This window comes from Euphorbia lathyris, chromosome 3 (genome assembly GCF_963576675.1).
Source record: "Euphorbia lathyris chromosome 3, ddEupLath1.1, whole genome shotgun sequence".
Taxonomy (NCBI): domain Eukaryota; kingdom Viridiplantae; phylum Streptophyta; class Magnoliopsida; order Malpighiales; family Euphorbiaceae; genus Euphorbia; species Euphorbia lathyris.
The window spans coordinates 70,336,671-70,353,635 of NC_088912.1; the positions used below are offsets into that span (position 1 = coordinate 70,336,671).

At 38.4% G+C, this 16,965-nt stretch overlaps 2 protein-coding genes across 3 annotated transcripts; both read right to left on the reverse strand.

The window, feature by feature from the left end:
* Positions 1 to 33: 33 nt before the first annotated feature.
* On the reverse strand, positions 34 to 9,913 carry LOC136222995 (dehydrodolichyl diphosphate synthase 6-like). The gene is made up of 3 exons (XM_066010730.1): positions 9,684 to 9,913; positions 9,482 to 9,546; positions 34 to 1,491 (listed from the first exon to the last, which is right to left on the reverse strand). The coding sequence occupies exon 3, from the start codon at positions 1,462 to 1,464 to the stop codon at positions 520 to 522; it is 945 nt and encodes a 314-aa protein (XP_065866802.1). The 5' UTR covers positions 1,465 to 1,491; positions 9,482 to 9,546; positions 9,684 to 9,913; the 3' UTR covers positions 34 to 519.
* An 895-nt stretch (positions 9,914 to 10,808) lies between these two features.
* LOC136222966 (probable polygalacturonase At1g80170) lies at positions 10,809 to 15,474 on the reverse strand. 2 transcript variants are annotated; one of them, XM_066010674.1, is made up of 8 exons: positions 15,029 to 15,474; positions 14,682 to 14,813; positions 14,386 to 14,556; positions 14,262 to 14,282; positions 13,902 to 14,109; positions 11,528 to 11,697; positions 11,321 to 11,437; positions 10,809 to 11,249 (listed from the first exon to the last, which is right to left on the reverse strand). In XM_066010674.1, the coding sequence occupies exons 1-8, from the start codon at positions 15,233 to 15,235 to the stop codon at positions 10,971 to 10,973; spliced, it is 1,305 nt and encodes a 434-aa protein (XP_065866746.1). In that variant the 5' UTR covers positions 15,236 to 15,474; the 3' UTR covers positions 10,809 to 10,970. The 2 variants fall into 2 exon arrangements, with proteins under 2 accessions (XP_065866746.1, XP_065866745.1); XM_066010673.1 differs by having other exon boundaries at positions 11,528 to 11,715.
* Between the last annotated feature and the right edge of the window lie 1,491 nt (positions 15,475 to 16,965).

The following is a 16,965-nucleotide window of genomic DNA, read 5'->3' on the forward strand; positions in this document are numbered from 1 at the left end:
AGGTGAATAAGAAGCAGAGACAAATCTGACCAGTCGTGAAAAGTAAAAGTGGCAAATCGAAAACTGTGATAAACAGAACACCATACTTAAGTTTGATCTTGAGGTTTCTGTCCAAGATATATGAACTTTCTATACATATGGAGGCCTCTAAACATGAAATTCTTTCTTGTAAACAACTCTGATGCCGCCTCTAAGATCCACTGGTAAAGTTGTAGCATACCCTTGAGCAAAACATGGATTCATCCGCTGGTTTGACATCATGTGTGCATCCGAGCAGAGTGATCTCAGCAGTAGCAAGACTTGTAAGTTAGCTCATCCAGACTGGACGTGATAGAAGTTCCTTCTGCAACACCAACAACGTTGGAAGTTGAGCTGGTGGTAACTGGCAAAGGGTCCTGGAAAAGAAAGACAGTACCAAACGGCAGTGTTGTTTGACTATTGTTTGCTCCTGCAACACCAGTCACTAATGTTTGGAAATTCGAGTCCTTTTCATGTCAGACACGAGCAAATGGTTTCATATTAGAAGTGGTTACTTTCCTTTTCCAAATAAGAATGGTTATGCTGGAAGTTTAAGACTGCCAGAATAAAGTGCCATAGACCAATCTCAGGCCACAATGCATTTGGTGAATACAGAAGGCAGTTGGTCGACTGCCAAAGTAAGAAGTTGCTCAGGCGGGTCTCTCCAGAACTTCTAATCAGGATCTCAGGTTCAGGAGCTACTGACATGTACATGTGTTTCTCAATGTCTATCAGCTTTATTATCGAATACTTCTCCTGCATCATCTTGCTATCCTCAAAACAAGTCAAACATTTTGCACTTCCATCTCTCTTGTCTACATCATTTTTCTTATTCTCTTCCTTCACTTCTTCAGCACAAATATTATTAGTCTTAGAAAACTTCAATGTTCGAATTTCCTTCCATTTATTTATACAAGAACCTTGAACAGCATGTACAATCTCGTCACGTGAAGTATATGCAATGCAGATTAAAAGGGTACACTTGGTGTTATTAGCAGTAGCCTTCATGACTTTTTCTGCTGCAATCTTTAGAGCCTCACTAACAAGTTTCAAATTACCTATAAAACGCACCCTGATTCCATATTGGTGCACAATGCTTTCTTTTTGGAGCAATTCTTCAGTTTTTTCTAGCATCAAGTCCATAACTTCTGTAACCTCGTCAGGAGATCTTTTAAAATTATCTATGCTAAAGGCATAAACAGTCACATATTTCACACCCAGTTCATAGCAGTACTTAAGTATGGATATGAGAGATGAAAATCCAGCTCTGTGACCAGCCCCTTCTTTGGACTTCTTCTTCTTAGCATACCTTCTATTTCCATCCATTATGAAAGCAACATGATTGGGGATGGGCCCCATAGACAGCACACAAAACATACAAATCCTTATAAAACGACACAAACTTTGGTACAAGTTACCCAATCCACTACTGCTATGCATTCCCATTTTACTAAGAGGAAGCGCCAAACCAGCCTGTTCAAGAAAAAGTGGAAATAATTATGTTGATGGAGTCGGTGGCTCCTCTAGATTTACTGGAGAATTAATTAGAGAGTTCAACAAATACTTGACATTAAAATATCAAAGTATCACATGAACACATACATATGATAATACCGTAATACTAAAGTGCTTCAATATAAACATACTCATATGAAAATGCAATTCAAAACAATATATATAAAAGGTTAGAATTATACATTTTATTTCTATAACCAAACAAGATGGTTTTCTAAATTCATCTACATGATTCATGCAAGACTAAAATTTTCCATTTGCAAAATTTAGAGGAAAAAATATCAAGCTATTTGATCCATTTCGGACTAGGAAAATAAAAATCAAGGAAGAAATAGTCAAATGGCGACAACTTATATTACTATCAGCCAAGTTATGTGTTAGCAATGAGGCAGCAGACAGTTCTAATAGGGCTAGGCCCATAGTTTGGAGGGTTTATGAAAGAAGGAAAAAGGGCCAACAGGATGACCACGTGGCTGGGTAGTATTGGCTAGGTCAGTATGAGAGTGTGTGTAATGAGGCTATTAAATAAGAGTGAGGGTACTGTAGAAAGGAGGCGGTAGTTTTGTTGTTTTGAGGACCTTTCTGTTATGTACAGAGGTCTGTGAGGGGACACTTTCCCTGGGTGGGCATTACACTCTTTTGGTTCTCTGTTGTATTGCTCATTTCATCAATAAACTTCATTTCAATCCATTCATCTTGTCTAGCTTTCCTAATTGTTTATCTGAATTCTTTATCAGTGGTCCGACCTGCCGGATGCCCAACAACACCGGCGACATGGATCAAAGGGTCCAAAGCAAGTTCGACGCCACCGACGCGAAGATCGTTGGAGTGGAGAAACAGCTTTCTGGAATGGGAAACCAGGTTGCTAGACTTTCACAGCACATGACAACCATGGAGGTATCCATGGAGGAAATCAAGGTCCAGTTGGCTAGCTTGGTGAAGAAACTTGAGAAACGACCAGTTGAGGAAGAAGACGCAGCATCCCAGGGAAGAAACCCAAGAGTGGTTCGAACCCCAAGCAGTACAGTAGAGGCGGAGATGGTAGGCCAGAATCCCACACCCGGAACACGGCGACAGTTAGAGTTGATTCCGGCCACTTCTAGTTTCAGTGGCGGCAGACCACCGAGAGACAACTATTTGGGAGGGAGAAAAGTGAAACTACCCCTGTTTGAAGGCGTGGATCCTAGGGGATGGCTCACCAGAGCCGAAACTTACTTCCGCATTAATCAAACACCGGAAGAACTTCGTATTCCTAATGCCGAGATATGTATGGAGGGATCGGCCATCAACTGGTTCACCGTTTTACAGGAATCCACTCCTCAGCTGACTTGGGAGGTGTTCAAGGAAGAAATACTTCATCGGTTCAGTAATCTCGACATCTAGAACCCTTATCAAGAGCTAGCGGCCATGAAGCAAACGGGAACGGTGACCGAGTTCATTGAGGACTTTGAGATGGTGGCTTCCTTGGTTCCCCGTCAACCGGAACTTCAGTACGTAGGATACTTTGTGAATGGGTTAAGGGAGGAAATACGGGATAAAGTGCTTATGCACAACCCACTTTCCCGGCTAGAGGCGATGAGGCTGTCGAAGACGGCGGAGGTGACGATCCATAGAGAGAGAGGCGGCGCTGGAAATTTCAGGGGACTGGGTGGTAACATTAGAGACAGGCGTTCTCTTTCTCATGGGGCTCAGGGTTCAGGAAGTGGCTTCAACAGGCCTGGAGGCACAGCAGGCCCAAATCAATCTAAATGGGCTGGTTCTGAAGGAAAAAATTTTAATGGCCCAAAGGCTGAAACATCTTCCAGGAACTCTTATTCCTCTACTGCGCACAACACTTACTCATCTTCACAAGGCAGTAATTTTAGAAACAGAGGCACCAAACACATAACCCAAAGAGAATGGGATGATCGAAAACGGAGGGGGCTTTGTTTCCGCTGCGCTCAACCCTACACGCCTCAACATCGCTGCACCGAGGGGAAACTCCGGATCCTCCTACTGGCCGACGATGAGGATGTCGATGCAAAAGGAGAGATTGTGTTGGCTGAAGCGATTCCTTCGAACGACGGAGAAGAAAATGAGGGTGTTCTTGGAGAATGTCACGTTCTAGAACGCAACGGAATTGTGGAGCCCAATGATACCGAACTCAAAACCTTCAAGGTTAATGGAGAAATTCAGGGAATTCCTATTTCCGTCTTGATTGATAGTGGAGCCACCCACAACTTCATTTCCAAAACGCTGGTACGATCTCTAGGGCTGCCATCGGAGATGGGAAAGGAAATTACGATCCGTTTAGGGGATGGTTACACCGTCAAAATCAGGGAGCACTGCCCTTTAGTTAATTTATCTATGGGTTCCTTCCAATGCCAAGTTAAAGCCTTAGTTTTTGAATTGGGGAAGTTAGACATGATCTTGGGAATAGAATGGCTGCGAACCTTGGGTGTAGTCTGTCATGATTGGGGACAAAGAAGAATGAGATTTTGGCAGAAAGGGGAGTTGGTTGAGTTAGGAGGGAACTTGGAGAAAGAAAGCCAAACAATATCCTCACTCCACTGTTTGTTAGAAGCCGGCAGAAATCGGGTGCAAATTGGGGGGCAAAATATTCCTCAAAACAACCATGGGCTCAATGAAGAACAGCAGCAAAATTTGAAACAGATCCAGGGGAATTACAAAAAGGTATTTCAGGAACCAAGAGGGTTACCACCACCTCGAAAGATTTCCCACGCCATCACACTAGTCCCGGGAAGTGGCCCGGTTTGCGTTCGACCTTACCGTTACCCCCATCATCACAAAGACGAGATACAAAGGCAAGTGGCAGACATGTTGGGGCAAGGTATCATTCGCAACAGCTCTAGTGCTTACTCTAGCCCAGTACTCTTGGTCAAGAAGAGGGGCGACTCGTGGCGTTTATGTGTGGATTATCGAGCCTTAAACAAGGTAACCATACCTGATAAATACCCAATTCCAGTGGTGAATGAACTCCTCGATGAGCTCCATGGGTCTCAATACTTCTCGAAGATCGACTTGAAGTCGGGGTTCCATCAGATTTTGATGAAAGGGGAAGACGTTGAAAAGACAGCCTTCCGGACACACGACGGACATTACGAATACTTGGTAATGCCATTCGGCTTGACAAACGCCCCGGCAACGTTTCAAGCCACAATGAATGAGATTTTCAGGCCCTACTTGCGGAAATTCATTCTCGTGTTTTTTGATGACATTTTGATATTCAGCACCGATTGGGACACTCATCTGAGACATGTGGAAATCGCACTGGGTGTTCTTAGGGACCATCAATTTGTGGCTAATTTTAGCAAGTGTCAGCTCGGGGGCAGATCGGTTGAGTATCTTGGTCATATTATCTCAGGCGAAGGTGTCGCCATGGATCCCGCAAAGGTGGAAGCGGTAATGTCATGGCCAATTCCGCGAACGGTAAAGGGTGTAAGGGGGTTCCTCGGTCTCACCGGTTACTACCGGAAATTTATAGCTGATTATGGAAAAATCGCGAGGCCTTTGACAGAATTAACCAAGAAGGATCAGTTCCGGTGGACTGAAACGTCCCAGCAAGCGTTCGAAGCACTGAAGGTGGCGCTCACAACCGCTCCAGTTTTAGCTTTGCCTAATTTTGAGGAGACTTTTGACATTGAGTGCGACGCATCGGGGCGGGGAGTTGGGGCTGTCCTAATGCAGAATTCCAGGCCAATTGCATTCTTCAGTAAGGCCTTGGCTGATAGAAACTTGGCTAAATCCGCTTACGACAAGGAGATAATGGGATTGGCCCTAGCAATTCAACACTGGCGGACGTACATCCAAGGTAGGAAGTTCAGAGTTTTTACTGATCAGAAAAGCTTGAAGCACTTACTTAGTCAGCGCATCACCACTTGCGATCAACAAAATTGGGTCGCGAAACTACTTGGATATCAATTCGAAATCTTCTATAAGCCGGGAAAACTAAATATGGCAGCTGACTCGCTTTCAAGGAGAGGGGAGGAAGGGGATCTCTCCCAATTTATGGCTTCTTACCCGCGATGGGAGGATGGGGCAAAACTGATCAGCGAAGCAGAGACAGACACACACTTGTGCAAGATCAGAACTGACTTACAAAATGAACCGGAGTCTCGTCCGGGATTTCAGCTTAAGGATGGGGTGCTTTTATACAGGAACAGATTGGTGATATCAGCACAGTCGTCCCTGATTCCGGATTTATTGAATGAGTTCCATTCGTCTCCGACGGGAGGGCACTCCGGCTTCTACAGAACTTACCGTAGGTTGGCAGCCAATATATACTGGGTGGGTATGAGCAGAGCTGTCCAAGAATTTGTTAAAAACTGTGACGTTTGCCAACGTTTCAAGGCATCTACGTTGGCTCCAGCAGGTTTGTTACAACCCCTTAACATTCCAGACGTGGTTTGGCAAGAATTGTCCATGGACTTCATCACCGGTCTCCCTAGGTCTAAAGGCTTCGATGCGATCCTTGTAGTGGTGGATAGGCTGAGCAAATATGCTCACTTCATCCTCCTTAAACACCCATATTCAGCTAAGTCCATTGCTGATATATTTATCAAGGAGGTGGTACGTCTTCATGGAATTCCGGAGGCAATAGTCAGTGATAGGGACCCCATATTCATGAGCAACTTCTGGACAGAGCTGTTTAGGTTACAGGAACAGTCCTGAAAATGTCATCGGCCTATCACCCCGAGACAGACGGGCAAACGGAGGTCACCAATCGTTGTCTAGAAGCATATTTGAGGTGCTTTGCGGTGGAGCAGCCCCGAACTTGGGCAATTTGGCTTCCTTGGGCCGAGTATTGGTTCAACACTTCCTTTCACATCTCCACCGGCATGTCCCCTTTCGAAGCGGTCTACGGAAGAAAGCCCCCAACACCATTTCAGTTTATTCCCGGGGAAATCAAAGTAGAATGGGTAGCTAGAGAACTATTTGATCGGAAGGAGGCCCTGGAACAGTTAAACTACAATTTGACCAAAGCGCAGCAATCCATGAAACTGCAGGCCGATAAACACAGGCGAGACATAACGTTCGAGGAAGGAGATTGGGTATTTTTGAAATTGAGGGCCCCATAAACAGCAGTCTGTGGTCCGTAGAGTGAATCAGAAATTGGCAGCTCGGTTTTTTGGGCCCTTCCAGGTTAAGCGTCGCATCGGACCAGTTGCTTACGAGCTGCAGCTTCCTGAGAATTCCAAGATTCACCCGGTGTTCCATGTATCAATGTTGAAACCGGCCAACAAACCCCAAGTTGTAGAGCCCGTCTTACCGGAAGGTTTCGAAGTCTCAATTGACGAAGCTATCGTACCAGAAAAAGTGTTAGCTACAAGGAAGATCCGTCGGGAGGGGGAGGACATCAGTCAATGGCTTATTAAGTGGGAGCATCGTAGTATTGAGGAAGCTACTTGGGAAGACGAAATCAATATCAAAACCCAATTCCCGAGCCTCAGTCTTGAGGACAAGACTGAATTTCATCAGGGCGGCATTGTTAGCAATGAGGCAGCAGACAGTTCTAATAGGGCTAGGCCCATAGTTTGGAGGGTTTATGAAAGAAGGAAAAAGGGCCAACAGGATGACCACGTGGCTGGGTAGTATTGGCTAGGTCAGTATGAGAGTGTGTGTAATGAGGCTATTAAATAAGAGTGAGGGTACTGTAGAAAGGAGGCGGTAGTTTTGTTGTTTTGAGGACCTTTCTGTTATGTACAGAGGTCTGTGAGGGGACACTTTCCCTGGGTGGGCATTACACTCTTTTGGTTCTCTGTTGTATTGCTCATTTCATCAATAAACTTCATTTCAATCCATTCATCTTGTCTAGCTTTCCTAATTGTTTATCTGAATTCTTTATCATTATGAAAATAAAACTATCCATTGTTCTTATTATATAGTGGTGTAATCATTTAAGACAGCAATATAAATACAAGCAAAAAAAGCAAAGTCAATATAGCAGCAGTATCATGTACCTATATAAAAGATGCATAGTATATCAAAGTAATATTAAAACAGAGATAAGGTAAAAACTTGCCCTAAAGATTTTGAGACCAATTTGTCGTTCAAAATGGCGCAATGTTCATCCTATGGTAGAAAGGTTAGTTCAGTTTTGAAGAAAATACCGATAACGAGCCAAAATCTAGCAGTAACTAATTACCAACATTTTTTTTAAATCTCTGGGAAGAGGGAAAATATGGGTTAGGGTTTCCACAATGGGGTAAATATTGCGCCATTTTGGATGATAGGGGTTAAATTTCTCTCTTCCGAAATCCTTAGGGCGAAATTGTACCTTATCCCTATTGAAATACAAAAACAATTAACTAAAGGAAAAAAATATGAACAAGGATTATTCAACAAAATTTTCAAGCTCAATAAATATTGTTTTCTGTGATTTTTGGCGTTATTAACCAAATATTATGCCAATACTGACAGACGAACACTATCTAGTTATAGAAAATAAAAATGTATAATTCTGACGTTATTATACTATTTTGCATTGTACACTTTTCCGTATTAAGTAATTGAGTACACTTAAATATTGGAGGACTTTAGTCTAATCATATTTATATGTTCAGGTGGTACTTTCATACTTTAATGTCAAGCACGCGTGTTCTCTCTAATTGATTCTTCGGTAAATCTTGAAGAACTGACTCCGTCAACATATACTTGTTTCCATTTTTCTCTTGAACAGGTTAGTTTGTCACTCCCTATTTTAGTTTCTACTAAAATGGGAATACACAGCAATGGTGGATTGTGATTATATCATTTAGTTTTATAGGGATTTGCACATTTTGTATCTATGAGATTAATCTCCAGCTATATTTCCTTCATAATAGATGGAAATCAAAGGTATGCTAAGAAGAACTTCAACGAAAAGGGTTGGTTACAGAGCTGGATTTTCATCTCTCATGTCCGTACTTTATTACTATGAATAGTGAGTCAAGTAACATATGTAACTCTTTAGGCCTTTAGTATATGTTTTGATGAGGTTAAAAGTCTAATGAACCTGAAGATAGAATACACTGAGTTTCTTTAGGAAGAGAGCATTGTGCACCAATATGGAATCAGTGTGTATTTAAAAGGTAACTTGAAACTTCTTACAAGCCTGTAAGCTTGTGAAGATTGCAGCACATGGTTTGTAAGAATCGCAATAAAAAAAAGGTGATGCAAAACAATCTCAATCTATGAATGAAGCACAATGTGGTTATAATTTATGCTTGTTCAAAGATTCTATGAAACTGAAGTATTGATTAATGACTGACTTGGTTTGATTTGAAGAGAGCAAGATGATGTAGGAGAAGTATTCAAACATAAAAGCAAGAAGACATTGAGAAGTGCATGTACTGATGCACAAATCAATAGCTCCCAAGTTTGATATCTTGAATATTTCTGAATGAAGCAAAGTTCTACATATTTCTTTTAAAATTCTTCTCTATGGGATCATTAAGCTATTGGAACTATTTAGTTCAGTGAATAACTACAAGTTGTATTTCTACCCTGCCAAGTTCTATAGTTGCAGAGGCAAGTGATAAGTAAATCAGCTATATAAAACTAGAGGATATCAAAGCCGCGTTCAGAATGAGAATGATTTCGAACAGAGGAGAAAGCAACACATTGAGTAGATCCTACAAGGCCCATCTTAGGACGTTAAACTCATATTTAACTTGTACAAGAAAATTTTCTGATTCTACTCAAGGAGAGTCACTTGCAAGTTGCAAGCATATCATATAACCTAATGCTTCATGGCAAGTATATGAATCCAAACTGATAAAATAAAACAAAATAATTTGCAAATTTCTGGTTATAGTTAAACTAAAAATAGTCACTTGCAAAACTGCTTTTAACCTAAAAGGCATATACATCAAACAAGAATATGGAGACATTACATGACACGAACATTTTATGAAATTCACATAATAGGCAAACCGGACAACTATAAGTTCAACTATAGAAGTCATACCTCTAATCAGAGTTGCATATCAAAACAATTTAGCTAAATGTCACTCTGTATCTCTACTTCCAATCCTGTTACAAAAAAAAAGTAAAGTTAAAATAACCATTAAAAATCACTGTAAAGTAGCTGTGAGTGTGAGCATTGCAGCAGAAAATAGACATGGAATGGAAAGAACGGAGGGGGAAAAAAGAGAGTAGCAGAAGATTACAGAGGAAAAGATGGAATTTGAAGTCTGAGAGTTGAAGAAATGAGACGGCCAAAGGCCAAAACAATTTCTCGCGACAGCAGCACCTTCGGGCGGTGGAGGGGTGGTGTGGGACTGCAGAAGATCGACACTTAGAGAGTAGAAAAATAAGAAATTAAGGGATTTTGCCAATTTAGTTTGGGTTATGGTAAATCAATTCTCTAATTAGGTTTATGCTTAGTTGTTATGTTAAAGCAGCCTCCAAAATATGTTTGGTCCAGTTTATAAAAGGATAAAATATCCCTAATATTAGCAATCAACCATAATTTTACTCTTTCAAAATAAAAATAAAAATGTACTACTAAGATTCAAAATGATAAAATATTATCCATAACATAAAAAAATATTACAATTTTAATATTGGCAGGCTGGGCTAATTCAAGACATCGTTAATGAAATTTTCTACTTTGTCACAGAAATCTTATTATCTAAAATGTACATACGATATCATGTTATTACTAATCAATAACAAAATATAAATATTTGTATAAATTTTATAAAAAAAAATTATATCATATTCACACTTTAGAGAGAAGATCAAAATCAAACATTTTGTCGAATTTATAACAATAGTCATTTAAGAAAAACTATTTTTAGATTTTTTCACAAGTAACTTTTTATATTTATTTGATTTTAACAAAATATTTTTTTCATTTTAACAAAGTACTTTTATTCTATAATGTAATTATGATCTCTATAACACAATTGCCAGAAGGATAATCGGCTCAATAGATGAACATTTGTTTGTAAATGTGTTATTTAGTAGATCCAACATTTTCTTGTTTAAATCAAGATCTCTAATGTTATATTATATGACTCCTTTAATAATTGCAACGAATAGTGGAGCAGTCCAGATGAATGTCATTGATGAAAGTCTCCAATTCGTCAAAAACCAATAAATAGATAGCTGTGTTTAGATTTTATATCCTTTTTAACTGTTTGCTCATGTGGCTTGTGCTGGAGAAGTCTTTCTCTTGTTCTTTTTGATCTATTGGTGGCCATACAAACACAAAGTATTCATTAATTTATGGGCACAGAATAGAAGAATTTTAGGACTCCAACTTGGAAGCAGAAGAAACTACCATCTCATATCCAAATTTTGATGAAGGCTTTAAGATAAGCATTATTTACTGTAAAGATGTGGCACAAATAAGGAAGTACAGGAGAATTATTAAGAAAGTGTAAATCACAGTCTAATGTACAGGCCAGGAAAGTGGAGATATAAAAGGCAAGGCAAGGGCGGCGCAGCCTTCAGAAAGATTGAAGGAATTCGGATACAACTTTTTGCTGAATAAAGCTTTGAGTCTCTGAGAAGCAAGGAGGAGGATAGACTGGATCCAGACTCGAGCCATATGCTTCCCAACAAAATGATTTTGAGCTTTCCCCCTTGTATGAAACCAGTTGAATATCTTCTAAATATAAGCCTTCACAAGGTAAGTAATCACTGCAATCAAATCTCATAGCAGCCTCTGTAGCCGAAGTTCCCTTAATGTGCATGAAGGATATGTTGGCAACTTTAACAGCTGAAGTCTGCATTACATACAATTACAGATTATGTATAATCAACTACCTCTAAGGATGGGGTGGCAACAACTCCATACCTGGTTTGCACATGGGTGAGAAGAATCGCAATAATATTGGTCTATGATGATTGGATTTGATACGTTTTCCATTAACACATTCCGGAAAGTAATATCATTGGCATTACCACTACCTCCCTGTTTAATACAAAATGCCAACTCTATCAATCATAAAATTATCCATCTTCGTATGAAGAGACACAGTGTAAGAGCTGTTGTGAAATTTACCTGCCACGTTTTAATTCGGAGTCCATTATCAGTGTTCGACAGGAATGCCCCATCTACAACTATATCGCGGACATTTGATGATGAGTTATATTTTCCCAAGCTTCCAATGCTAATGCCGTGGCCTGGTCCACAGACGATATTCCTGATTCTGATCCTCGAGGAGCTGCTGACTATAGAGATGCAATCATCTCCTCGATACAGAATTTGAACTTATATAAGAAACACAAAGTGCATCTAAATTGTGCAAGTGTACTACATGCTATTGAATATGGACAAAACATAAGAAATGACAACCTTCAAAATCAGAAAAATTTATCTGAATTGCATAGAATTGAAAAAGGAGGAAATGTATATCTTCTCTAGACTTTCAGAAACTGAGTTTTTTTAACAGTGCTGATGACTGTGACATATGCCCAAGCACGGGTAAATTTCATCAATGGTGTACAACCTTTACCTCATTTCACACTTTGGTGTACATACAACCTTATAGATGACCTCCCACTTTAGTGTATAGCAGGTAAAAATGGCCGGTCAACTCCTGGTCAACGTGCCACCTCAGCCCTACCATATGTATAATGACTAAAATACCCTTATCCCTAAAAAAAATAAAAATAATAGAAATACACTCTCTCCTATCTCTCTTTCTTTCCCTTCTCTCTCTATGCTTCCATAGACTACAGTTCTTATTTTTCCTGGAAATTTTAAAATTGAAAAACCATTTTTATTAATCAATTATTATATAAACTGATTTACTCATATCTTTACCATTTTCAAAGTTAATATGAGAAACTTTACATGAAAGTGGCAGATTCAAATGGTAATGGTAGATTCAAATGCTTGGTAGATTCAAATGCTTATGATTCAAATCTCTTAGCGTCATAGAAGTTTTTAGGCTTATGCGAATCAGAAATCCAAAAATAGATAAGAGAAGCAGTGAGGGGCTTGGAATCGGAAAGGACCAGTGAAGAATCGCCGCCTCACTTGAAGGGAAGACGAAGAAAAAGAAAAAACCAGAAATTGGTGGTCGAGGGAAAAAAGAAATCGACAGATTACGGAAGAAGGAGACTACAGATTACGGAAGAAGGAGACTGAGTTTCATATTTGAGGCAAAGAAACGAGAGAGACGGCCGGAGGTGGGATTCACCATCACCAAGCGAGAAACCTGCCATGGAAGACCAAGTTTCAATTTTGAGAGAAAAAGAGGAAGAAGATAAAGAGGATGAAGATGAAGTGAGGGATGGTTAGGTTATTATTTAAGATAATTTGACAAATTGATGGTAATTGGAGCCATGGATAAAATTTATGTACTTATTTCTACTTTTTTTTTTTTATCAGAATTACTTATTTCAAATAAAGGTGATGCTCAAATGGATGAGGATATTTTACTCTTTTTCTATTTATTTTTACTTTTTTATTTATTTTTATTTTTTAGTGATAAGGGTATTTTAGTCATTATAGTGTGGTGGGGCTGAGGTGGCGCGTTGACCAGGCGTTGACCGGACATTTTTACCTGTTGTACACCAAAGTGTGATATGAGGTAAAGGTTGTACACCATTAATGAAATTTACCCGCCCAAGCACCCAAAATGTTTATCATCTCTACAGAATTGCAAATTTCAGTTCATGACCCCATAGTATTATGGTAACCATGTTACCGCATAGACCTATGGCAGCTTATCAACATCCGATTAAGGGCACCGCATGTACTCAAGTTTAACTTTTTTAGTGGATCAAATGCAAGAACAAGTTACAATATATTTCCTTTAATATCAGGCTATCCTATGAACCTATGGCAGCTTATGGGCATCGGATTAGGGGCACTAAAAATACTAAAGTTTAACTTTCAGTGACTCAAATGCAAGTACAATAAAAATAACTACCTATAGAATTTCTGATAACCCCATATAGATGGGCAGGTATTTATCCATTCTTTACAGAAATGAGTAATTAGTTACTGCTGCCTGCATTCATAGAAAACTTTTATACTAGACTTTTTACATTCAAGAAGCTAGAACTAGAACGGATATCCATCAAAAAGCTTCTTATCAAATTCTTTGTGTGCTTAAGCAAATATCTAATAAGAAATGGAACTGAAAATAAATAGATTATTGGGATTCACATGTAAACAAGGACAAAATGCAAAAGTTGTCATGCTTAAGTATTTGCAATCATAAAAGGATGAACCATAATAACTTATATTTAAGCATCATTAAGGTTTAAATTGATGGTTTGGAAGTAAGAACTCCACACCTTTTGTTTTCTTGTGATATGTTGTTAAAAGATGAACATAAAAGAGAAAGAAAAACATTTTTCATGATCAAAAACTTCTGAAGCTTAAAACTCAAATATTAAATACTGGTTTCTGAAATAATGACCTGTTTCAACTATAGTATCTCTAACCTCAACACCACGGGATGCGCTGATGTGAATTCCGTCTGTATTGGGGCTAATAGCAGGTGATGCCACCACAAGATGGGAAGCCATAACCCGGATACAATTAGTGAATGCAACATGCATTTGCTGAGCATAGACAATCCTAAGATTCATGACTTTCAAATCCTTGCACTTGTGGAAGGTCAGTGACTGTAGAAGGACAATAGTTATACCAGATTAAGTTAATAAACATATAACACGAAAGCAACATCCCAGTGGCAGCAAATGGAAAGAAAAATATTCAAAAACAAACAAATAAATGGAACCAAATGCATTGATCCAATAATATAAGCAGCACCAACCGTTGGAGCATGTCGACATGGCTGCCACAAATAAAATTGAAGCCAGATTCAGAAAAATGCATAAATAAATTAAGAAGAATTATACTTCGAAACATGAAATATGAGAATGAACAATTAGCCATACATTTCTTGGGTTGATCTTGCAAGAACGAGCCCACCATCTCATTCCCATACCATTGATTGTTCCTCCCCCATCTATAGTAAGGTGATTTATCCCATGGAAGTAAAGCCATTTACGACGATTCAGACCTTTCCAAGAACTCGGATCTTTGGGGGCAACAATAGTACCAGAAATCTAACAATTATCAATTCCAATACAGTGATTAAAAAGTTATACACAAACACTGAAAAAGGGAACTAAAAAATGAAATAGCATTGGTAAAATAGTTCCAAGCTAAGTAATTTCAAAAAAATTCTTACATTAAAGGTGATTCTAGATTTACAAGGTCCAGCAAAATCCACAGGATGGACTAGAAAAGTATATCCAGCTGGAATTTCAATTCTGGTTCTTGCTGGGAAAGAACATGCCATTTTCCAAGCATCTACGATAGCCTAAACAAAACCCAGAAAATAGTAATGTGACAGTGTCTTCTTAACAGTAATTTTGCACAAGGTTAAACAACAAACATAGTTAATCAAAATCCAAAATTAATAGACCATTGAAGTGAATTTATCATATTTTACAATATTGTAGCTTAAATAGAACAACAAAAAAGGCAATTAATGATCACAGTATACACAACAGATGATGACTCAAAAAAATTCACCTGAGTATCGTTATGAACACCATCTCCTACAGCTCCAAAATGAGGGAGAAAGAGGACCCTTTTGAAAATGGGTCGGCTTCTTGCCGACAATCTAGACTGTGGGAGCTGAAGGAGAGAGTCGAATCCTTGTATACATACAAAATTTGTACAAATATATACATAAAAATTGATCAAAACAATTACAAATGGTATGGCCTGGTTAATCATACTGTTTTTTGAGCTTAGGGAATAGTTTACGCAGCTTCAAAGACTTTGAGTTTGGGTAAGCTCAAGTACTTCCCTCATCTTCTTCATATTTTAATAGTTTGTGTAAATTCTGTGATTTGACAGGGTTGATTGATAATGAAAAGAGAGAGTGGGGGATGAGGTCCCTTCGCCTGTCATTTTCGTAAAAGAAAGGAACGTTTAGGAATATAACCATTGATTTATTAGGATTTATGAACTGCAATCTACTTCTTCTTCTTCTTCATTATATTGTTATGTGTGGGCTAAGAGTTGGAGTTAGGGTTGCCGTTAACGGGCCCAGATTTTTTTTATGAGGAAATTACGTGATAAATCAAGTTTAATCATTATTTTACAGTTAATGTAGTTTGTGTTTTGTTTTTTTGGATAAGATTAAAAAAAAAAAATTAAAGCTATTACCAAATAATCAATTTCTATATTCTTTTTAAATTAAATAAATATTTCTTTAAAAAAATAAGGTAATTGTTTGATTCATTGGAGAGAAATAGTATTGCAATTCACAATTACATCGAAAAGAGTTTAAATCTATATCTTTAATATTGTGATAAAGAAATATCAAATATTAATTTTTTTTTAAATTTGCGCAATGCGCTTAAATTAAAGAAGAAAGAAAAATTCCCACCAGACCCGGATGTGATTCGAACTCATGACCTCCCAAGGTATAGGTAAGCTCTCAACCACTAGGCTAAGAGCTTCACCACCAATATCAAATATTAATTGAAACTACACAACGGTAAGAAAACTCACTCTACGTAGAATCGATTTCAGAGTTTTTTTATTCTTTAAAAAAATTTCGTGGTCTTTGAATGATTCAGGTTTGTGTGATAATAAATAAAAATCCTACTTTTCCGTGAAGGAAAACACGATAATATCTATATAGGAAGATAAATCACGACTATTCATATATAGAGACACACTACAACTATCTATATAGAGATAAATATAAAAAAAAACAAAAAAAAACAAATAAAGGAGAAATAATCAAACTTACTATCATAGTAAAATAATTAAAAAATTTATTAAATAAAAAACAAAACAAAGCAAAATAAAGAATGAGTTTATCTTCAGACTTTAGCCAGAAAATAACTTTAAAAACCTAAATGGAGGAGTTGAGGGTTTTTTATTAAATTTTTTAGATGTAAAATTGAATATTAGAAAAGTACGTTCCTACTGGTTTCTTGTTGCCACGTTTTCATGGAATATGTTAAATAGTTATTCCTATAGAATCCATGTTCCATCATTTAGTTTAAAAAAATTCATGGAATACCTATTATATGGAATACTCATTATCTCATTCCTTGTCCTTCATAGCCGATGCTTGAGGTGGTACTATCCCTAACATAACAGCTTGTGGATTCAGTGATTCCGATTTCGCAAATCTTAGTTCAAGTCCAACTCTTTATTGGGGTGGGCTCATAGGTTGTGGTGTCTTGGATGGTATGGTTCCTAGGTAAATGCAGGTCTGCGGGTATGACCAAACCTTCCGTATTTGGTAGACACGACGTCTAGAGCTTCATATTCAATTTGGTATGACTTGCCATTCAATTGGAATTGAGCTACTAGAAGCTTGGATAAGTCAATTTCAACTCTAATTCTGACAAAATTCTTGCGGGCGTTCGATTAGCATAAGACAATCATTCTCATAAAACTACAATGGTAGTTAAGGGTGAGCAACGGTTCGGTTCGATTAACCG